General features: G+C 42.6%; 1 protein-coding gene across 2 annotated transcripts in view; it reads right to left on the bottom strand.

The window, feature by feature from the left end:
* The window catches only part of LOC124804802 (protein white-like), a 269,943-nt gene that overhangs the window by 62,801 nt on the left and 183,101 nt on the right, over positions 1 to 24,041 (bottom strand). For both annotated transcript variants that reach the window (XM_047265138.1, XM_047265139.1), the window contains exons 8-10: positions 23,751 to 23,924; positions 8,282 to 8,413; positions 4,576 to 4,804 (exon numbers count right to left, since the gene is read on the bottom strand). In XM_047265138.1, the coding sequence (XP_047121094.1) occupies positions 4,576 to 4,804; positions 8,282 to 8,413; positions 23,751 to 23,924 (535 nt within the window). The remainder of the gene's footprint in view (positions 1 to 4,575; positions 4,805 to 8,281; positions 8,414 to 23,750; positions 23,925 to 24,041) is intronic.

Here is a 24,041-nt window from a genome sequence, read left to right as displayed (position 1 = left end):
GTGTTCAGGTGGAAAACGGAGCGAGTGGCAAGGGAGATTTGTTGGAAACTGTGGGGGCGCTGAAAAGGGTGAATGTTTTGCAGTACAACGGTAAGGAACCGGATGATGTCCTCGGCCGTGGGAGGTGGACGGAGGGAATTGTTGGGATGGACAGGGGGATCGACGGGATGAACTGGGACTCTAAGCTCAGGGGGGGCTGGAGGAGGTTTAGCTTTACACTTATGGGAGTAGGTGGGATGGGGGCCATTGCAGGTATTACAGGAAGGAGGAGCAGCGAGGTTGAGGCAGTTCTTAAGAAAGTGGGAGGTCTTCCAATGGGGACAGGTGGGGGGGGTTTTGCAGTTGGGAGTCAGGTGGTCATTGTACATCAGGCACCACTGGCAACGGTAGGATTGGGGAGGGATTTGGAGGATTCAACAGGGTGGCGACGGTGGTATATCAGGGCACCCTGGGTGAGGACATGGTCAATGGATGGTGTGGACTCAGAGAATACCCGCATGAGGTAGATGGGACCAGAGGCATTGTGGATATGGCAGGCAGAGTGGATTTCCAAGTCCGGGTGGGAGTTCAGTTCTGCCAAAACTTTATCCTCTGTGATCACCGGGCTGAGCTCGGTGATCACAGCGGTGTAGGTGGGGGGGGCGATGGGGAAGCTGGGGCTGACGAGGAGTGGAAGTGGAAAGGAAGGGTGTCAGAGAGGCGTGGGGGCCAAACATAGCTCGTGGGAGTTTTTGCAGGAGGTCTGTGTGAAGAGATGGGGACGGGGCGACGATAAGGACTGAGTCCCTGTGGGGAATGGGTTGGGAGATGGGAGCACCAGGTAAGTACTTTCGTATTTCCACGGTGAGGGTACGAGCATCGAGGAACTTAGGATCAGGAGTTAACAGAACAAAGGTATGGAGAGTGGGGGCTGAGGTATGGGTGGCAGGAGGAGGGGTGGTGTCCATGGAGATGGCAGGGGGAGGGGGAGGTGGTGTTGACTTTTTGTGGGAAGTGGCAGGAGCAGAGTCGGTAATGACGCGCTTTTGGGGTTTGGAAGCTGGGAGGAGGGGAGAGGGACGGGGAGGAGAGGGAGGTGGAGGGTGGCAGATCCCTGTGGCGTAGTGGGGGCGCCGGGAGAAGCAGCTGGATCAGTGGTGGCGATGGTGGCTCGGCGCGACGTGATGCGTGCGGGAGATGCAGATGACGAAGCGACGGGGTGGGTGAGAGAGGGGAAACCGACCACCTGAGGGGCGGCAGCAGAGGCGGCAACAGAGGCGTACGTGAGGGCGGGGGTAGTAGTGGGAGCTGTTGAGGTTGTGGAGGCTGGAGGAAGTGTGTAGAGGTGCGGGTATACAGCAGGGGAGGAGATAGCGGGATGGGTGAGTGGGGGAAGGGGAGGTGTAAGGAGGGAGGCCAGGGGCGGCACTCCAGGAAGTGATTGTGGGAGAGGGGGAGGTGTAGATGACAGTGGAGGTGGGAGTACTCATTGCAGACGAACGGCGACGGACAGACGGACAGACAGCAGGCGGCAGCGGCTGCGATGGTCGGCGACGAACAGACGGACGGACAGCAGCGGCGGCGGCGGACAGCGAGCAGGCAGGCGGACAGACAGACAGACAGACGGACGGACGGACGAACAGCTACAGCAGGAAGCGGCGGGCAGGCAGGCAGGCAGGCAGGCAGGCAGACAGACAGACAGACAGACAGACACAACCGTCGAGGACGGAGATTACAACCTGAGAGTAGCCCAGGCGTTGCAACCTGACGTCGTCGACTGAGGGGATCCAACCCTCTGATGTGTGGACTAGGGCAGAGCGGGTCCCTATATACGAAACCGGAGGGTGTGGCTATTGGCCGCTGTCTGCCTGCACGTGGCTTAGCGGTGGCGCCCTCGCTGCGCGGAATAGCCGCCGCGGAGGCGGAGCCCTCTATGGGCTGACCACGTCCACTAGTTCTGCCGTGTGTTCGACTTCCGCGGCGGAAGGTACTAGAATTTGTTCCTATAGGTACACTTTTCTTCCTAAGTAAGAGAGATTCTTCGATGAATTTTGCACAGCATGCGAACCATACTTACATGTGTATGAAACTCTAGAATTTTCGAAATACATTAAAAGCTGTCGTAAAAATTGAGATAATTAACTATAAAAGTTGAGTTTTTTCTAAACATGAGGTTTGAAATGTAACAGCTTGTTAATTTTTTCGTAAATTACGTAAATTCTAGTTTCATAAACCTGTAAGTATGGTTTGTATTCTCTGCCAAATTCATCGAAGAATCTCTCTTACTTATGAAGAAAAGTGTACCTATAGCAACAAATGCAGCCAATAGCAAGTGAAAAAATGATGAAATTTCACATGTTTTTGAACTTCCACTGCTATGACCGTGAATCCTGAATCCTTCCTGGTCATGCTGGCAAAGTTTTATCAATGCATTTGTAAAAGTAAAGACAATGGAAATTAAAATGTCTTCTGGCGCCTTTCCTGCTCCAAGTCACCCCGTTTGACGTCTTACCCCCCTTAAAACACACGATCTACAAATATGGGAAATATTCCTCCCATAAATAAACAAACTTACTAGCCGAATGAAATATCGCATTTTATATAATTTTTACAGAATTCAATAAATTTACAATCCTCGGTTTGCTCTCATAAATTTTTTCTCGTAGCAAATGACAATTGAAACATGCACTTGTTGTGGAAATGAGAAGGTTTCAGACTGTTTTCACCACTATCCAGAATCAAAAGCGAGACACTCAGGTATACGCAAAAGCTGTAGTGTCGACGTAAATGAACAATGGACAAAAAGCATTAAAATGTACAAGTAGAATAATATTTCAGAAGAACACAAAAACGTAGTAAGATTACATTTGCAAAAATTAGCAACAAAATATTGTAAAAGGTATTTTGTTGTGGTGGGTAATACATTTATAGAAAAATCTTGAAAAACATGATGATATTGACATACATAAAAGGAAAATAAGCTCAGAAAACAATTACAAAATAATAAATTGATAACATTCCCACTGAGTTTTGCTCATGAAACAGTTAATTTTTAAATAAAAAAGTTGAAAATTGACATGAGATTATCTTTGTCTAAACTTCATATTTAGCTTTCAACTTATGCTGGTATTAAATGGAGATAAATAACCATGATTAAGATTCTGATGTTATGAAAATTGTGGAATTAATGGCAACTGAAGACAAAATATTACCACAAGTTGCAAAAAGATTATGTAACTGAGACTACAGTCACACTAAAGCGTTGGAATAAAGATAAAATACAAATTTAAAGAATTACCAATTCACAATACAAGTATAAAAGACGACTTTGAAGGAGAACAAAAAGGATTGAGACTTATAATTTCCATTTTATACAATGAGTTTCAAGAACATCGAATAAAAGAGAGAAATGGATGTACTCCAGTTAATAACGGTTTTCAACGTATAATTCAACAATTAATATAGAAAATTCAGGATACTTATTAGTTCTTCACATTACAACTGCCATTTAGTGTTATTTCAGTATTGCATTAGCATATGTCTATAGCTTTAAATACCCACATATGTTCTCATCTTATAACAATATTCTACCTTCGTTTCATTACCTAAAGACTCTACTGCCACAATTCTAATATAACTGAAATTTTGAGGTGGGTTGTTTCTTTCCATTTAATGACAGAATTAGTTGAGAGCTACATTTAAAGTTGAGACCTAATTTTAGTTCCAATATTAACACTGTAGTCCTTTTGTGACCGATTTTCGAGATAAATTTCTATTTGCGTATATCTATTTCTCTGTTTTAGATATCTGCTAGAGGTTTTACTTATGTGTGAATGTTCATCTGTTGATATTGTAGAAATACATTTATTGTTGTTGTTGTTGTGGTCTTCAGTCCTGAGACTGGTTTGATGCAGCTCTCCATGCTACTCTATCCTGTGCAAGCTTCTTCATCTCCCAGTACCTACTGCAACCTACATCCTTCTGAATCTGCTTAGTGTATTTATTAGGAGAAACGAAATGGTGAAATTTTAAATCCACCGAATTTCTATATACATTAGGTACTTTGGAAAAATTCATCCTGCTAGTAGATTTTGTACTCCGTATTTTGATGAATGTTTTCTAGATGGCATATTTTGGGGTGGGGGGGGTACCTGCTTTCTACAATTGGGAGATAATGTTTAATGCCCCAGATTCTGTATTACATACTTTCAATTTCTGGTCTAATTAGTGTTTAGTGAACGCAAAACGAAGTCAGTACAGATTTTGTCCTTGATAATTTTTTATTTTGTTGATAACTGGTGTAGGCTGGAAACCCACGTGTTACACTTATTTATTGAGTGTGGAAAAGGCGGTGACCAAAAGCCTTATGGATTCCATTATCAATGGGCACAAGACTATAATAATGCTTCTCATGTCAACCATTCCCATTGGCTTATGTCTATGTCCTTAAATAACTTTTTAAGACCACGTTTCTTTGTAAAATAAATAGAACTAACCATTCATATTGTTATACATTCACAACATGTTTCTCTAAAATTTTGATGTACCACGGTAGTGGAAGCTAGGGCACGTAATATGACTGGGTAAGTGTCTCACCGAAGGAGGTTGCTACATTGGTGACGAGGATGGCGATGAGCACGCAGCAGAAGAAGCGCTCCGGCGCCGGGTTGAGGCCCACCAGGTAGTAGGAGACGACTGTGAAGAGGCACGGGATGGCCGAGAAGATGGGCAGCTCGGCCAGCGTCTTGGCCAGGAAGTAGACGTCCACGCGGTACATGCCGGCGCGGTGCTCGTGTAGGAACACCGGCATCTCCGAGCAGAACACCTGTGACAGACACCTGCCGTGAGTTCGTCTCAGCAGCCGAGGCGTCATGTTAACAAAACTTTTGCCGGCGGATGCCCGTGACTGCAGGTTATCGGTTAGGGCTATTGTTGCTAGTAACAGACTGCCTTCAAGTGCCAGTGTTCTGTTTTCCTAATCAGACACGTTTCGCAGTTACAACTTCATTCTCAAGAAAAACATTGAACTTTTTAGTGTTTTATCACCTGGTAGCTCACGAACGACACAGACGTCATTGGTCAATTGCTTGAATGTAACGATAGCATGTATCCTTACAAATAACTCAATCTGTTTTTGTTCGAATTTTCATAGCCAAATGAAGAATGGTATTGGGACGAATGATCGAACTGATCAGTGTGAGATCTAGTTTTTCGAAAAAAAGTTTAAATGCTTGAAAGTAATCGGTTAATGGACAAAAACTTAATTTATGATTTGGGGAAGAACTTAGCTATGGGTATCGGCTTTTATTTTAGTAAAAAATTGGTTCAAATTGCTCTGATCACTATGGGACTTAACATCTGAGGTCATTAATCCCCTAGAACTTAGAACTACTTAAACCTAACTAACCTAAGGACATCACAAACATCCATGCCTCAGGCAGGATTCGAACCTGCGACCGTAGCGGTCGCGCGGTTCCAGACTGAAGAGCCTAGAACCGCTCGGCCACTGCGGCCGGTTTTATTTTCGTAGCCAAATGAAGAAAAGGAAATGGACAAATGTAGTATCAAACCGACAGGCGTGAGATTTTGTTTTGCAAAAGAAAAGTTTAGGGGTATAAAAGTAATATGGTAACTAAGCAAAAATTAAATAATTATTTAAGCTAAATATCTGATACGAATTTTCACCTCCAAACGAAGAGGCGGAAACGTAAAAAGAGAGTATTGTGACCAATGTGACATCTATTGCAGCAAAAAATATTTCTATATACCGGTACTTGAAAGTAATTAGGTTGATTAAGAAGAACTTTGTTATTTGAAGGAAAATGGCTTTATGGATTTTTGTCTGAGTTTTCGTAGTCAATTGAGCAGTAAGAGACGCACAAATTGAGCAGAGTGAGATCTACGGTTGCTAGTAAGCAGGTAAGCAAGATAACCAAGAAAAAATTAGTGATTTGAGGTGAAAATGAAATATTTCATAGCAGGTGCTGTTGTCTACGTAAATGAAGTGTCAAGAAGGTCATCTCTCCAATGCTGAGCATAAAAATGCATTAGTGTGGTAAATAATTGTCAAAATGGCAACCTTCCAATATTTTGAACGTATACTTTCTAAAAGAAATTTGATTTTTTTTAAAAAAATGACAAAAGGACGGTGAATCGTACCGTGAAATGATTGGTCTAAAATTAACAAACAAATACATTAGAAAGACATTTAACTCGCCTTTGAATGATCCTCTAAATTATCTACAGCAAATGAGTTGCCAGTAGGGAATGCAAATTCTCATTCCTGATATTTTAAGGATTATCTATTGCAAAATTTACGGGACTGAAAAGTTGTTGAAGTATTTTCAAACCGTCAGGCATAGAGTACTAGTATGTCACGGCAACAGTGTACGGTCTACATACTCCACAAAACAACTATTCTCTAGTATACTTTAATATTCTAAGAGAGTTAAACACTGAACTTTAAATATGCAACCGGCCGCTCATTTGCTGTAAGTGGTTTCAGCGTCATCCAAAGGCGCTTAGAATGATTCTCTAACCCATTTTATTTCCGACTTTCAGACAAATCATTTCACAAACCAACTGCCAGCTTTTTTTGCTGACAAAACAGAACCAAAAATATTAGAAACGAATAAAGCATTATTTACGATTAGCTTCTTTGGCTATAAAGTGTTCATCTCCAAGATTTGAGAAAAACGTCCACACTTTCACTTACACTTAAAATTATTGGACGTGTCAATCACTGTACTCCATTATTCAGTTCACATAATTTATAATTCAGGGGCGTATTGAAGGAGCAAATATATACTGCACTCTAAGACAAAAAAGAAAGAAACCAGCGATGCGCCACGATGAAATTATCCGAAAGGGTACAGGTAATGTACATCTACAGCCAAACAAATGATTACAGTTTCAGAAAAATGGATGGTTTATCCAAGAGAGAGAAAGAGCTTCGTTAACTGAGAAGTCAATAACGCTTTGGTCCACCTCTGGCCCAACTGAATGCAGTTACTCAGCTTGGCACTGATTAACAGAGTTGTTGGATGTCCTCTTGAAGGCTGTCAAGCCAAATTCGGCCCAATTGGCGCCTTAGATCGTCCAAATTCCGAGCCTGCTGGGCCCAGTTCGAGGCGGGCCTCATCACTGAAGACAGCTCTACCATAGCCAATGAGACTCTACAGCGAGGACGTTTCTGGAGACGCCCCAAACAGTCGTGGAATACCGGTCTGACTGTCACCCACCATGAAGCCCGGCATCCAGCAGTGATGATCTGTGGAGTCTTTTCACTTCGAAGCAGGACCCTTTGGTGTTCATCCACCGTTATAGCACTGCGGTATGTCGAATATGTTCTACGCCCCATTTTGTTGGCCTTTAAGACAAGAGTACGTTTCAGCAAGGTAATTCCCGCCCGCGCACGGCCATTGTTTCTGCCGTTTGTCTTCGTGCTTGCAGAACCCTACCTTGGTCAGCAAGGTCGCCGTATCTCTTTCAGATGGACAGGTCCCTACAACCAGCTCGGGATGTTTACGATTTAACGAGGAAATTGGACAATAATTGGTGGTGATGTGACCGAAAAACATGGACTGCAGAGGAATGACTTCGCATTTTCTTCAGTGCTAAATCGCGGCTCTGCGAGACAACGGATAGCAGTCGTTGGCGAGTATGGTCGAGAGGCCCAGTGGTGCTGGCCCTGGTGTCATGGTGCAGGGGACCACCGCGTACAATTTCGAGTCACGGCTTGTAATGATTGAGGGCACTCTAACCGCGGAACAGTACCTCACGGAGAACCTGCGTCCTCATGTTCTACACCCCCCCCCCCCCCCTCCCCCCATGCGACGGTATCGTGCTGCCATGTTTCAACACGACAATACTCGTACACACACGACACGTGTCTCTATAAATTGTCTGCTTCATGATGAAATACCTCGTAGGCCGGCTACATCACTAGATCCGTCCCCGATAGAACATGCATGGGACCAGCTCGGATTCAAATCCGTCCTAATGCTGGTACACGTGGAATCAAGGACACGTACAACGGTTGTGGACCAGCTTACCTCGGGAATGAGACAACGGCTTTATTTTACTCTTCCAAACCCAATCAGTGTGCGCATACAGGCAAGAAGGGGTGCAACGTCATACTGATTAGTGAGTTTATTCTGCCGAACTCCTTGCAAATTTGAATTGGCATTTCATCGATGAAATAACGTCACATACACCACGCTCAGGATAAAAGCGTTCACAACCTTCGAGAATGTGCAATACAGATACATCGATATACAACATTTAGTCACAAAATACTTACAGTAATAACGGCGAAGATGTTCTGGAAAGTCATGTTTGTGATGAAAATGATAATGGCACCGTTTATGTTCATCACACTTTCTTCATTAAGACTTTGACCGTAGAAAACTATGCCAATCATGAGTGAAATCATCTGCAAAGGAAAAAAAAGAATAAAACCGTTACATAAACTCGAAGCTACAAGTCACATGAGAATATTTTTAAATTTTTTGGCTAAACTCCAGTAGATATTTTTCTCAGTACTTGACAAGATAAATAGAAAAATGAAGATAATTCATAATTATCTGTGAAATAATTAAATCATGTACATTCCCTTGAGTCATATTTCAGTTTCTGAGTCTCTAAAATATATATGAAGTGATTTTTGTGCAGTTCATGGTTATCAAAATAATTAAAACACTCGAAGTAACATCATTAATCTAGTCCTAGCTTTCTCACTGTTATGATTCTGTGTGGAATACCTGTGTTTAAATTTATGCATTTCCTCATTAAATGTAGTATTCCTTCTATGAGTAACGATGGGTCTGAAATGAAAATGGCACTTAGTTATGTAATATCTACTCGGGTATCAAATGATGCTAAATCCGGAAGAATGGACGGTCAGAGATCATTAGTAACGCAGCATTTTTGTCACACAATGCTTGCGCGGCGATAGCAGCGTGAATTGATAAATTGCAGTCTTGATATGAAATAGCTTGATCATTACCACAAGATTCACTTGGTCACCTGAAGTACTCACATAACGTTTGGCCGTAATTCGTCTTGGAAGAATAAAAATAATGCCACGAATTTTCCATGGAATGGTGTGTCATATCATCAGACTGGATCCCAATGATTAATAGCTGGGAATGCACAGCAGGAGTAAGAGACCGTCGTACCCGAACCAGTCCTGTCGTTAAAAAATACGGTTATGTTTGACGAAATGGATCATCATCTGTCCAGTTTCACGGTGTTGTCATCATTTTCGCCTTTTTAAAGTATCGTTACTAGCGACGAAAAGTTGTGGAATGGACTCCAAGCAACGCACCTTGAATTCTAGTGGAACTGTTGTTGAACTGGAGGTTTACATATGCGTTAGTTGTGTTAGGTTGTACGCTCTCTCGTCAGTCGTGAGTGATTCCGATCAGAAAGTATCGATTTTCACCAAGCATTTCTCTTCGCTGTCGATGTATGCGGCTTCGTAATGTACACTGCGTCCAAGAGTAATCACTTTTCATACTGAAGAACAGCGAGGCGCACCGTCGTCTTACGTTAGCGGTATGCTTTGCAAACCTTTCAACAAAGGTGCAAGCAATTCTTGTCATGTCGGAGATTTTCCAAGGCTGTTCAAGTGGATAGAGTACGAAATAGCGTTTTAAAATCTTGGAGACTTGGGAGACATTTTGATTCGCAAATTGCAAGATCCCTTCGCGGTACCAAACCTTCGTAAAAGTTTTTGTTTAGCAACAAGTCGTAGAACGTAGTGTGGGCAACGTACAGTAATAACTGGAATAACTGGTGATACCTTCTCAACCGCTACTGCAGTATTTAAGCTAATCCTTTCCTGGAGTATATTAATGAATCGACGTGCACGTTTCCCTCCTAGCTGTCTTCTGTGACTCTCTCACTGAGGTTGTCCCTCTAAGCAGTACTTTTAGCGCATTAGATTCTTCATAATGGGCAAACAGGCTATCCGTGATTTTAAGTGGACTCGAAGTAAGTCCCATGATGCTAGTGCGATGCAATTATTAGCAAACACCATATAACGGTTACAATTAAATAATCTGAAGCCATTCATCTCAAAAAGTTAATAAAATTCGAGAATAAGTAAAATCGACTATCACAGAAGGAAATCTCGCAGTCCGTTCTATCACGGACTTGTGAGATTGTTACAAGGTCGAAATCTGTTGCATACATCCAAATGGCAGTTATCAGAGTCGATGGACATGAAAGGGAAGTAGTGGTTGAGAAGGGAGTGAGACAGGGTTGTAGCCTCTCCCCGATGTTATTCAATCTGTATATTGAGCAAGTAGTGAAGGAACCAAAAGAAAAATTCGGAGTAGGTATTAAAATCCATGGAGAAGAAATAAAAACTTTGCGGTTCGCCGATGATATTGTAATTCTGTCAGAGACAGCAAAGGACTTGGAAGAGCAGTTGAACGGAATGGATAGTGTCTTGAAAGGAGGATATAAGATGAAAATCAACAAAAGCAAAACGAGGGTAATGGAATGTAGTCGAATTAAGTCGGGTGATGCTGAGGGAATTACATTATGAAATGAGACTTAAAGTAGTAAAGGAGTTTTGCTGTTTGGGGAGCAAAATAACTGATGATGGTCGGAGTAGAGAGGATATAAAATATAGACTGGCAATGGCAAGGAAAGCGTTTCTCAAGAAGAGAAATTTGTTAACATCGAATATCGATTTGTCAGGCACTCGTTTCGGAAAGTATTTGTATGGAGTGTAGCCATGTATGGAAGTGAAATATGGACGATAAATAGTTTGGACAAGAAGAGAATAGAAGCATTCGAAATGTGGCGCTACAGAAGAATACTGAAGATTATATGGGTAGATCACATAACTAATGAGGAAGTATTGAATAGGATTAGGGAGAAGTTTGTGGCACAACTTGACTAGAAGAAGGGATCGGTTGGTAGGACATGTTCTGAGGCATCAAGGGATCACCAATTTAGTATTGGAGGGCAGCGTGGAGGGTAAAAATCGTAGAGGGAGACCAAGAGATGAATACACTAAGCAGATTCAGAAGGATGTAGGTTGCAGTAGGTACTGGGAGATGAAGAAGCTTTCACAGGATGGAATAGCATGGAGAGCTGCATCAAACCAGTCTCAGGACTGAAGACCACAACAACAACATCGTAAAACTTCGTAATAGTTCCTATATTGTCGGCAGCTTAACAAAATTCGTTTCTCTATTGATTTAATTGATTTACTGCGTAGTAATATTGTTGTGTTGAAGCTCTGATGAACCGTAAGGTCAGCATAGTTCTTGCTATGCCAAAAGTGGACTTTTCAAGCAATAGTTGATTAAGAAAATTCTGAGTTTCGAGACAGAACGCCTGTGGTTCCTATACGCACCGAACGCCAAGCAAGATTCGTTCTCAAGGCTCGCGTACGTCTGCTCATGCCGATAACTCACTGCCGCAACATATGGTCCATTCACCAGGACTACCTCCGCGAGAATCAGCTTCTCACTCATGCTATACTGCTCTGCAGAGCTACTTGAGGCAGTGAAGTACTTTTCCTATCTGCAAAGTCTCAGTAAAATGTGGAATTTGGAAAATAAATGCAGTTCAAAACGAGAGTAATCTCAAATTATCCGCATGGTTCCTTGGACAAGATGAGACTTCCTTACCTTATGGACATCCGACGCTCAGTAGTATCCTGCTCTTTTATCTAAGCAATGTTAATTTCGTCCTATGTTGCTTTCCCATGATCTGGCGTGGGATGCCACAACATCATTCAGAGTTGACGTTTTTATTTAATTACCAAGCACCACTACATAAATTAATGTTTAGATATTCTTAGTTTTGACCTTCGTTGTGGATATACTGTAGTACAGGTCAAAATTCCGATTTCTGAAAATGTTCAACAGTTTTCCTCCTATCTGTGCATATTTCTTGGTATTACTTTTGTTAATAAATTCGCCCCTACTGCCTGTGATCAGATCCTACAATTTGCAGCAATTTCCAATTTTTATTTAGTAGTTTCATTTTTAATTTCATTTATACATTTTCCATTTCTTTGTTTGTAATACTTTTTTGTGTATGGCCCTTTTTCAATGTTCTGTAGGCTTTGCTAATCTTAGTAGTTGTGTTATACTTACTAAAGTTTGCTGTTAAAGAGTTGATCCATATTAGAGTTGCGTTCGTCAGGATAGGTCGCTTCTTCGTGAACGGTTCTGAGAAGATCGTATTCAAGTCGGTCTGATTATGTTAATATTCGAATTAACTTTACTTATTCTTCCACATGATTCTGTATGTGGGTACAGAACGCGAACTTACTGCCAACATTACACCAAATCCTTGTAGTCGAGCAACTGGTTTCAACTCCCTATTGTTCAACAAGATACTGACCTTATTTCGTCCACTTTGCTTTCTTTCTTTGTGATACGACTATCGATTTCTGTACTTTCAAACTAATTTTATTGGCGTTGGTCCATCCTTCGATTTGCTACTATTTCTATATTAGAAACATTCTCTGCCGCAAATTCATGTCTCGCTTCCTAAGGTGATCGTTTGTGTTTGTATTGTGTAACCGAAGTAAAGCGTTTTAATATTCTGTGAAATCTTTATCACTCATTAAAGAATATTTTAACTAAATTATATTTCTTAAGGAATTGCAATTTCTGTATCGGAGATCTCTTGTCCACTAAGCGGCGTCGGTAACACATTGAATTCGTACGTCGAAGCTAACCATTAACCCCTATTGACCCCTATTGGAGCTTCTACAGTGTTTTTCCGCTGTATAACGCCTTACTGGTTGGTGTTAAGTAGGCCTTTCGTGAAATCAAACTGCATGACTACGGTTACTGGAATTTTTTTCATAACTTTTTCCTCTGTATGCAGGAAGCTCATTGGGCGACATTTGATGCAATGCTTGTTGCTCTCTTTCCCTGACTTTAATGTTCATTTTATTCTGGGTTTCTTCCATTATATCGGGAGATATTTAAGCAAGATGGATGGGACATATTTTTGAGGAACCGACAGTCGACAGAGCATAACGTTGCTGTAGTAAGTGACTAGACTCGCATACCTTCCACCCATTCAGATCTGATTTCTAGTGGTTCCTTAAATCCTATGTGGTAAATGCCAGGCTGCTTTCTTTGGAATGATTCCGACCGATTTCTGCGCTCCATCCCTAACGTCCATGCCGACAGTGGAGCGTTAAAGTCTCGTCCACCTTCATTTTTGAACACGCGAAAGACACTAAACCACATGCTTTCTACAGGCTACTCAAGCGAATGATTTTATTATACGAAAAACTTTATTCTTCGCTACGTTCCCATTGATGTGCAACACGTAGCAAACGAGCAATACCTATTGTGAGGTCAATATTATTTTTCCCTCTGGGTCTATCGAATTTTTTCGTGGCACTTGCGTCACCCAAAACGAATAACATTTAGTTCAAGTATACTACACATCTCTGTTACGTACTTGGCCTCATGTTACAATCTATGGGAATTAAAACACCAGCTCTTTCGTCGGCAAACAAAATTTTATCAATGTTTCTCAAATCACTTTTTAAGTTACTCACTATAACATGGAATCGTAAGCATTTTTTTGTCAGTTCTAACACCACAGTATACTTCTCAGAAAACTAATTCAACATTATTCCGTTTGTTCCATTGTGTAAGTTTGCTATTGCTGCACGTTATAGTTTGTTCGTAGCATTTCGAATTTGCTGAAGGTTTATTAGTATTATCTTGATGTTAGCCGCGGTATTCCTCTTTTTAAGACAAACGATAGTCATTTTAGGTTTCGTCTTGTATTAAAACCTAATATGTTGGGGATTTTCTTTTCTTTCTCCAGATTTAGGGCACAAGCGTTCTTTGTGAATTCTTTTGGCACTGGGAAGACCTGTTTAGAATTCCTAGCTGCTTCGTACACTCGCGCTTATCCGCACCACCAATCGATAGTTTTCTGTGCCCCGCATCAGCTTCAGTATCGCAAATTCTGAGTCACCCTCCTGCCTATTAAACAAACATAGCCAGAAAACAAATTGTTGCTGCGTTCCCGCTATGTGAACCTCGTGCTTAAAATAACACGTCAGCATTATCGTTAGTATCATCATTGGTGTTGGCTATAACCAGATTCCATAAATTTTTCTGCCCGATATTAGTCTGCGTTTTTCGATTCTCATCGGCTACAAACTTTTTAAAACAGTATACTATTTCAGAAATAAAAGGAATAACCAAATAAAATATTATAAAATGTAGATAACTCAAAAATGATGCTATTAGAAAATATTCATTAAAACACATACTCTAGTATACGGCAAATATTCTACCCTTAAAAACGAACTACTAACAGAATGAGATATTCCATTTTATAAAATTTTTACAGAATTCAAATAAATTTATAATCCCCAGTTTGCCCTAACAAATTTTTTCTCGTAGTAAATGACAAATGAAACGTGCACTTGGTGTGGAAATGAGAAGGTTTCAGACTATTTTTACCACCATCCAGAATCAAAGGCGAGATTCTCAAGTATATGTAAAAACTGTACTGTGGACATAAAAGAACAATGGACAAAGAGCTTTAAAAAATAAATATATATAATAATATTTCAGAAGAACAAAAAGACATAATAAGTTTACATTTGCAAAAACTAGCAACAAAATCTACTAAAAGATATTTTGTTGCTGTTGGTAATACATTTGTAGAAAATATTTTGAAAGCATGAGGATTTGACATACATAAACGGAAAAAAAGCTCTGAAAATAGTTACAAAAGAATAAATTGATATAATTTCCACTGAGGTTTGCTCAAGAAGCAGTTAATTTTTAAATAAGAAAAAAAGGTATTGAAAATTGACATGAGATTATCTTTGTCTAAACTCTATATGTAGCTTTCTACTTATGCTGGTATTAAATGGAGATAAATATCCATGTTATGAAAGTTGTGGAATTAATGGCAACTGAAGACAAAATATTACAAGTTTCAAAAAGATGATGTAACTAAGGCTACAGCCAGACTACAGCGTTGTAATAACGACGAAATGCAAGTTTAAGGAATTACCACTTCATAATATAACTATAAAAGATGACTCTGAAGGAGAAGATAAAGAATTGAGACTTATAATTTCCATTGCATGCGACTTAATTTGAAGAACATCGAATGATACTGAAAAACAGATGTATTGCGGTTAATAACGGTTTTCAATGTATAATTCAACATTTAATATACAAAATTCCGGAAGCTCATTAATGTTTCCCATTACAACTGCCATTTATTGTTATTTCAGTATTGCATTAGCATGTGTCTATGGCGTTAAGTATCCACATATGTTCTCATCTTATAACAATACTCTACTTTCACTTCCTTACCTAAAGAATGTAATGCCCGAATTTTAATACATCTGAAATTCTGAGCTGTTCTTTTTTTTTTTTTTTTTTATTAACAGAAACAGTTGTGGGCTAGGTATAAAGTTAAGTTGAGGGCTCTTTCTTATTTAGAAACTAACTATTTCATGAGCTAATTTTATTTCGAATGTTTTCTTTTTCGGTCATCAGTCTACTGACTGGTTTGATGCGGCCCGCCACAAATTCCTTTCCTGTGCTAACCTCTTCACCTCAGAGTAGCACTTTCAACCTACGTCCTCAATTATTTGCTTGACGTATTCCAATCTCTGTCTTCCTCTACAGTTTTTGCCCTCTACAACTCCCTCCAGTACCATGGAAGTCATTCCCTCATGTCTTAGCAGATGTCCTATCATCCTGTCCCTTCTCCTTATCAGTGTTTTCCACATATTCCTTTCCTCTCCGATTCTGCGTAGAACCTCCTCATTCCTTACCTTATCAGTCCACCTAATTTTCAATATTCGTCTATAGCACCACATCTCAAATGCTTCGATTCTCTTCTGTTCCGGTTTTCTCACAGTCCATGTTTCACTACTATACAATGCTGTACTCCTGACGGACATCCTCAGAAATTTCTTCCTCAAATTAAGGCCGGTATTTGATATTAGTAGACTTCTCTTGGCCGGAAATGCCTTTTTTGCCATAGCGAGTCTGCTTTTGATGTCCTCCTTGCTCCGTCCGTCATTGGTTATTTTACTGCCTAGGTAGCAGAATTCCTTATCTTCATTGACTTCGTGACCATCAATCCTGATGTTAAGTTTCTCGCTGTTCTCATTTCTACTACTTCTCATTACCTTCGTCTTTCTCCGATTTACTCTCAAACCATACTGTGTACTCATTAGACTGTCCATTCCGTTCAGCAGATCATTTAATTCTTCTTCACTTTCACTCAGGATAGCAATGTCATCAGCGAATCGTATCATTGATATCCTTTCACCTTGTATTTTAATTCCACTCCTGAACCTTTCTTTTATTTTCATCATTGCTTCTTCGATGTACAGATTGAAGAGTAGGGGCGAAAGGCTACAGCCTTGTCTTACACCCTTCTTCATTATATTATTTCGAATATTAATACTTCATTCCTTTTGTGTCCAATTTCCGAGTTAATTTTCTATTTGCGTATATCTATGTCTTTCTCTCTTGTGTAGATATCTTCCGGAGGTTTTGCTTACGTGTGAATGCTCATCTGTTGATTTTGTATAGTGATACAAATACGTTTATTAGGAGGAACAAAATGGCGAACTTTTGAAACTATTGAATTCCTGTATTCATTATGTTAGTACTCCGTCTTCAGGCGACAAGTGGCTCATCGGGAGTTATCAGCTTTCACATGGGACTTTCTTCTTCGGAAGACACCATACTTTCTTCGCCGATTCTGCAGATAACCTCCTCATTCCTCATCAGTCCACCAAATTTTCAACATCCTTCCACAGCATCATGTCTCCAACGCTTCGATTGTCTTATTTTCGCCCTTTCCCACAGTACGTGATTCAGTACCATACAGGACGAGTCGAAAAGGACTTAACAATTTTTGGAATTATATAGAATTTTATTGAGATAACTTACATAATTGGTAGATGTCATTTTGTAGCAAACAACCTCAAGTTTACATAAAAGTGACAAGTTTCATTTTGGTTGAGGGGACTATCATTCGTGATGCGGCAAACATCCCACTGGTAATCAATTCCTTCCCACACTCGTTGCAGAAAATCGAGTGTAACTTATAAAACGGCAGCGTAGGTTCTTTTTCAGGTCAGTTAAGTTGTTTGGTTTGCAGACGAAAATACACACGGTCTTTAATGAAACCCCTGAGACAGAAATCCTGTGGTGTAAAATTTGAGGCGCGAGGTGCCCATGCGATTGGCCCTTCACCACCAATCCACTCACCTGGGAAGCGATTATCGAGAAAATATCGAACGTCCATGAGGAAATTAGGTGGTGCACCATCTTACTTGTAATAAACCATCCCATCTCGGTTTTAAGCATATCCAGATATACACTGGCGACCTATTAATTTATCATCTCTTAGTGACCAACCCATCTGAGCAAAGTAACTTGTGCCAAGAGTATATTGTAGGCCTACTTAGAGGTTCTTTAGCGTATTCGGTACGAAATTTACGTCGAACAACTGTTGCAGAGTTAGTTTCATGAAACCGAAATGCACAGCAATCACACTCCTCGCTAGTGAAAGTAATTTTAATCGTGCACTTCGGTGGCGCTCCTAGTGGCGGAATGGGGTACTGATGCACTACATGAATCAACCTTGAGGCTGCTTACTACAAGATGACACATCTACCGCTTCTGTTAAGTTACCTCCATATATTTGTATATCATTCCAAACTTCTAAAGCCCTTTTCGGCTCATCTTGTACAATGATGTTCTCCAAATGCACATTCTTAGAAATTTCTTCCTCAGATTAAGGCCAGTGTTTGATACCAGTAGACTTCTGTTGGTGTCGATAGTCTTGTTTTTATATCCTCTTTTCTTTATCCGTCATGTGTTACATTGCTTCCACGGCAGACGAAGTTAAGGAATTCTGCTACCGTGCCTCCACAATTTTCATGTTAAGTTTATCGTTAACCTCGCTTCTGCTACTTCTCGTAAGTTTCGTCTTTCTTCGGTTTATTCTCATTTCATTTCCTGTAATCAGTATGATGCCCATTCCATTCGACACGTCCCTTAGTTCCTCCTCACTTTCACTGATATTAGGAACGTCGTCAGCAAATCTTATCATTAACATCCTTTCACCACGAATTTTAATTCCACTCTTGAACCTTTCTTTTATTTCCGGCATTACTTGTTGTTGCGTAGGTCGAACAATAAAAGCCTGTCTTACTTTTTTAATTTAAGCACTTTGTCTTTGGTCTTCCATTCTTATTGTACCCCTCTTGCTTCTCGCACATGTTGAATGTTATCCGTCTTTTCCTGCACCTTAATATTACTTTTCACACGATTTTGTACATCCTGCACCAATTTACAATGTCGGGCAGATACTATGAAATTGTTTTTCTTTCATTATTATTCGCAATGTCAGAACTGCGCCGCTGGTGCCCTTATCTTTCCTATGCGATAAGTTTAAAAACAAACATGTATGCTCAGTAGAGCGCTATGTTTCTCCAGTCGTAAACGGGACTATGCGGCTCTTGCATTCTATTCAGTCTGTGCCGGCCTTAGTGGCCGAGCGGTTCTAGGCGCTACAGTCTGGAACCGCGTAACCGCTACGGCCGCAGGTTCGAATCCTGCCTCGGGCATGGATGTGTGTGATGCCCTTACGTTAGTCAGGTTTAAGTAGTTCTAAGTTCTAGGGGACTGATGACCTCAGAAGTTAAGTCCCATAATGCTCAGAGCCATTTGAACCATTTTTTTATTCAGTCTGTCAACACGCCTTGAATGGTCATCTCAGACTTTGACGGCGCTCGCATTGTCGTTTTACGGCGAGAACGGCTATCATTTGTCAACACAGGAAGGTCGGATGTTGATGCGACGTCATTGCAACATTAAACGGCTATCGTGAGACAGAATTCAATGATGATCTGTTTCGCAGTGTTCAAAACCAGCTGATGACCTATGGCTTGCATTTAACCATAGAAGAAGGCAACAGAACTTCGCATTGCTTTTCTGGTAGGTACTGGGCGACAGTAAGCGACCATCTCCATGTTGTAACTCTGGCATATAAGCGTTCCTCAACACTGTGGTAAACAAATAAATTAGGCAAGGCATGTGTTCTGGATCAATGACGTATAGATCTCCCCACCATGAAGAATTTCAGTGTGTGACGAAATAGGTGGAAGGTGAATGGCCAGATGTCAAGTGTCCAACGGGCACAATGTTTGGGGAAGCAATCACCTTGCCATCATCAGCTCCGTTGACGATCGCCTAGGAGATGGTGCAGGGTTAATATCTTCACCCTTCCTCAACCCCGATTTGGCGTTCTGTATGTGGTCCATGCCTGGGTCCGGGTGTGTGTTCGGTGCTGGGACTCGTACTGCCTACAGAGTGCCAGGTTGTAGCGAGGCTGGGAAAGGGGTTGATATTTAAGCACTGCGCCAACTGCCAGGCAATCAGTTCGTCAAAGTACCTAACGATGGCAACATGATCACTTTCCAAATATTGTGATCGTTTTACACTTTCATCTGACCATTCCTGCATGAATTATTTCGTCATAAATTACGCTGCGAGAAATTGAAGAATCACAATTTCTCTGTGCTTTGATGATCGCCGTACAAGAGTGTTGAGGCACCTGATCAACATTTCAGGCATACAATTAAATGTTGCAGAACGGAGGAGGGTCAGCCATGTCTCGGGGCAGTATCATGTAGGGCCTATAGATGTCAGGCACCTCTCATCACTAATGAATGGTAAGATGATAGCTGTCCAGTATCCTGGGCACGATCTACCAACATATTGTCCAGTCCTACAGTAACATATTGGCGAAGTGGGTAGTCTACCGAGATGATAGTGCGGAAGGATAACGCTACTCCATCATTAACATCTTCCTCGAGAAGGCATGAGTAAAACAAATCTAATAACCTGCAGTACCGGCAGACACGATCCTGACTCAGCGCGCTCAGGAAATCGTTTTATGCAGATATAGCTAACGGAGTATATTGTTTCACTTACAGTTTTGCAGCTCAGAGCAGGTACTCGCAGTTAGTTATGACACCAGAAATGATGTGCTTAGAGTTGATCATTTTCTATGAATAACACTCCGTGGACTATTCTTCTTCTGTACATGGCACCCACCTCCCAGTCTATAGATCATACAGAAAGCATTAATTGCTATTTTGAAGATTATCTGAAGGGAAATACGAGTGTTGTCTGTGAACGTATTCTACATCTTCATCTACATACACACTCCGCAATCCACCATACGGTGCGTGGCGGAGGGTTCCTCGTACCACAACTAGCATCTTCTCTCCCTGTTCCACTCCCAAACAGAACGAGGGGAAAATGACTGCCTATATGCCTCTGTACGATCCCTAATCTCTCTTATCTTATCTTTGTAGTCTTTCTGCGAAATGTAAGTTGGCGGCAGTAAAATTGTACTGCAGTCAGTCTCAAATGCTGGTTCTCTACATTTCCTCAGTAGCGATTCACGAAAAGAACGCCTCCTTTCCTCCAGAGACTCCCACCCGAGTTCCTGAAGCATTTCCGTAACACTCGCGTGATGATCAAACCTACCAGGAACAAATCCAGCAGCCCGCCTCTGAATTGCTTCTATGTCCTCCCTCAATCCGACCTGATAGGGATCCCAAACGCTCGAGCAGCACTCAAGAATAGGTTGTATCGGTGTTTTATAAGCGGTCTCCTTTACAGATGAACCACATCTTCCCAAAATTCTACCAATAAACCGAAGACGACTATCTGCCTTACCCACAACTGCCATTACTGTTACGCCCAAATACACTCCTGGAAATTGAAATAAGAACACCGTGAATTCATTGTCCCAGGAAGGGGAAACTTTATTGACACATTCCTGGGGTCAGATACATCACATGATCACACTGACAGAACCACAGGCACATAGACACAGGCAACAGAGCATGCACAATGTCGGCGCTAGTACAGTGTATATCCACCTTTCGCAGCAATGCAGGCTGCTATTCTCCCATGGAGACGATCGTAGAGATGCTGGATGTAGTCCTGTGGAATGGCTTGCCATGCCATTTCCACCTGGCGCCTCAGTTGGACCAGCGTTCGTGCTGGACGTGCAGACCGCGTGAGACGACGCTTCATCCAGTCCCAAACATGCTCAATGGGGGACAGATCCGGAGATCTTGCTGGCCAGGGTAGTTGACTTACGCCTTCTAGAGCACGTTGGGTGGCACGGGATACATGCAGACGTGCATTGTCCTCTTCGAACAGCAAGTTCCCTTGCCGGTCTAGGAATGGTAGAACGATGGGTTCGATGACGGTTTGGATGTACCGTGCACTATTCAGTGTCCCCTCGACGATCACCAGTGGTGTACGGCCAGTGTAGGAGATCACTCCCCACACCATGATGCCGGGTGTTGGCCCTGTGTGCCTCGGTCGTATGCAGTCCTGATTGTGGCGCTCACCTGCACGGCGCCAAACACGCATACGACCATCATTGGGACCAAGGCAGAAGCGACTCTCATCGCTGAAGACGACACGTCTCCATTCGTCCCTCCATTCACGCCTGTCGCGACACCACTGGAGGTGGGCTGCACGATGTTGGGGCGTGAGCGAAAGACGGCCTAACGGTGTGCGGGACCGTAGCCCAGCTTCATGGAGACGGTTGCGAATGGTCCTCGCCGATACCCCAGGAGCAACAGTGTCCGTAATTTGCTGGGAAGTGGCGGTGCGGTCCCCTACGGCACTGCGTAGGATCCTACGGTCTTGGCGTGCATCCGTGCGTCGCTGCGGTCCGGTCCCAGGTCGACGGGCACGTGCACCTTCCGCCGACCACTAGCGACAACATCGATGTACTGTGGAGACCTCACGCCCCACGTGTTGAGCAATTCGGCGGTACGTCCACCCGGCCTCCCGCATGCCCACTATACGCCCTCGCTCAAAGTCCGTCAACTGCACGTACGGTTCACGTCCACGCTGTCGCGGCATGCTACCAGTGTTAAAGACTGCGATGGAGCTCCGTATGCCACGGCAAACTGGCTGACACTGACGGCGGCGGTGCACAAATGCTGCGCAGCTAGCGCCATTCGACGGCCAACACCGCGGTTCCTGGTGTGTCCGCTGTGCCGTGCGTGTGATCATTGCTTGTACAGCCCTCTCGCAGTGTCCGGAGCAAGTATGGTGGGTCTGACACACCGGTGTCAATGTGTTCTTTTTTCCATTTCCAGGAGTGTATTTAAGGGACGTGACTGTGTCAAGCGCTACACTACTAATGCAGTATTCAAACATTATGGGATTCTTTTTCCTATTCATCTGCATTAATTTACATTTATCTATATTTAGAGTTAGCTGCCATTCTTTACACCAATCACAAATCCTGTCCAAGTCATCTTTTATCCTCCTACAGTCACTTAATGACAACACATTCCAGTACACCACAGCATCATCAGCAAACAGCGGCACATTGCTATCCACCCTATCCAAAAGATCATTTATGTAAATAGAAAACAACAGCGGACCTACCACACTTCCTTGGGGCACTCCAGATGATACCCTCACCTCCGATGAACACTCACCATCGAGGACAATTGATTAATGGACTCGTGGTTCACTGGTGTAGAAAGTATACTTTGCACTCGTGCTAGCCGAAATCACATGACTGCAATGTAAATATAGTATTGATGGGATCAAGATGGCGATTGTCAGCGGCCTGCAGGATCTCAGGCATCTTACACGACTAGCGCCCGAGAGGAATAACATATTGTATGGTCTGGCTTGCAGGAATGTACAACTACGTCATCTACCTTGATTCAGGAAATACGCTTGCTTGTAGGAAGACAAGTATCTTAGACGACACTGCGGCTACTTCTGGAGCACCACGGAGAGTCAGTAAGTGACCATTGTTGCAGCTTCGCTTGACGGGACAGCAGAGAGAGGCGTCCCCAACAACAACACTGGCACACGAATGGCACCAACGTCGTCTTTTCAGACGATTTCTGGTTCTACATACAACACTTCTACGCACAACACCGAGGAAAACAAACACCGCCATGTCCCATTCATCATCCTCAAGTACCCAGCACATGTCATGGTGCTATAGAATGCTACTGGGTACATAAAAATGGCTCTGAGCACTATGGGACTTAACTTCCACTATGGGACTTAACTTCTGAGGTCATCAGTGCCCTCGAACTTAGAACTACTTAAACCTAACTAACCTAAGAACATTACACAACCTGCGGCCGTAGCTACTGGGTACACAACACGAACACTTCTGGTTTATGATGCTTTAAGGCCATTGGCTATGCCCTATTTTCGGAGTCTCCATGACTCAGTCTTTTCACAAAATAAAACAAGAGGGAATGTTGATTGTGGTATTCTGACCTATCTCGATACAGAGGTTGTTCGACTGCTGCCCTCACCACCACATTCTGCAGATCTCTCAACCATTGACAATATCTGGTCGTGGGTTACCTAGAGACGCCACCACTCACTGCGACTGATGAACTCTGGCACCTATTTCATGCACCGTTTGTCATCCAATCTCAGGTCAATGCTCGGTTGGGTTAAAACCTTGCTGCCGAAGTTAGAAGCTCTATGTATTGACTGTCGCACTCTGTGTACAAATCGCGTACAAATTTATGAACTATAGTTCCTGTTGTACTTATACGCACAATAAGTAAAATCTCGTTATCTGCAACCCCTCCTGGTGTTGCAATTTTAATGGCTAGTAGTGCAGATTTCACCTCGACCTATGTGTTGACTTCCAGAATGCTATGAAAGGTGTCGTTCTCAACGTACCATGGTCTGCAGCATGCGCATCTTGATGAGCACGGGCTCCTTGACGACGCTGAGCCAGGACCTCCAGAGCACAGCACGCATCTGGCCGCACCAGCCCGTCTTGTAAGGGGAGGAGCCGCGACCCGCCGCCACCAGCGCCACAACATGCTCGTCGTCAGAGTCGCCGTTGGCGTGCTGAAAGACAACCGTAAGGAAACAACGTGCACAGTCCTTGGTCAACCACCTGTAATTCAGATACGTAATTACAAATCCTGAACCATGCCGTTGGTGGGGAGGCTTGCGTGCCTCAGC

This window comes from Schistocerca piceifrons, chromosome 7, assembly GCF_021461385.2.
Source record: "Schistocerca piceifrons isolate TAMUIC-IGC-003096 chromosome 7, iqSchPice1.1, whole genome shotgun sequence".
Lineage (NCBI taxonomy): Eukaryota > Metazoa > Arthropoda > Insecta > Orthoptera > Acrididae > Schistocerca > Schistocerca piceifrons.
The sequence above is the reverse complement of the archived record's forward strand: the minus strand, read 5'-3'. Positions and strand labels throughout refer to the sequence as shown.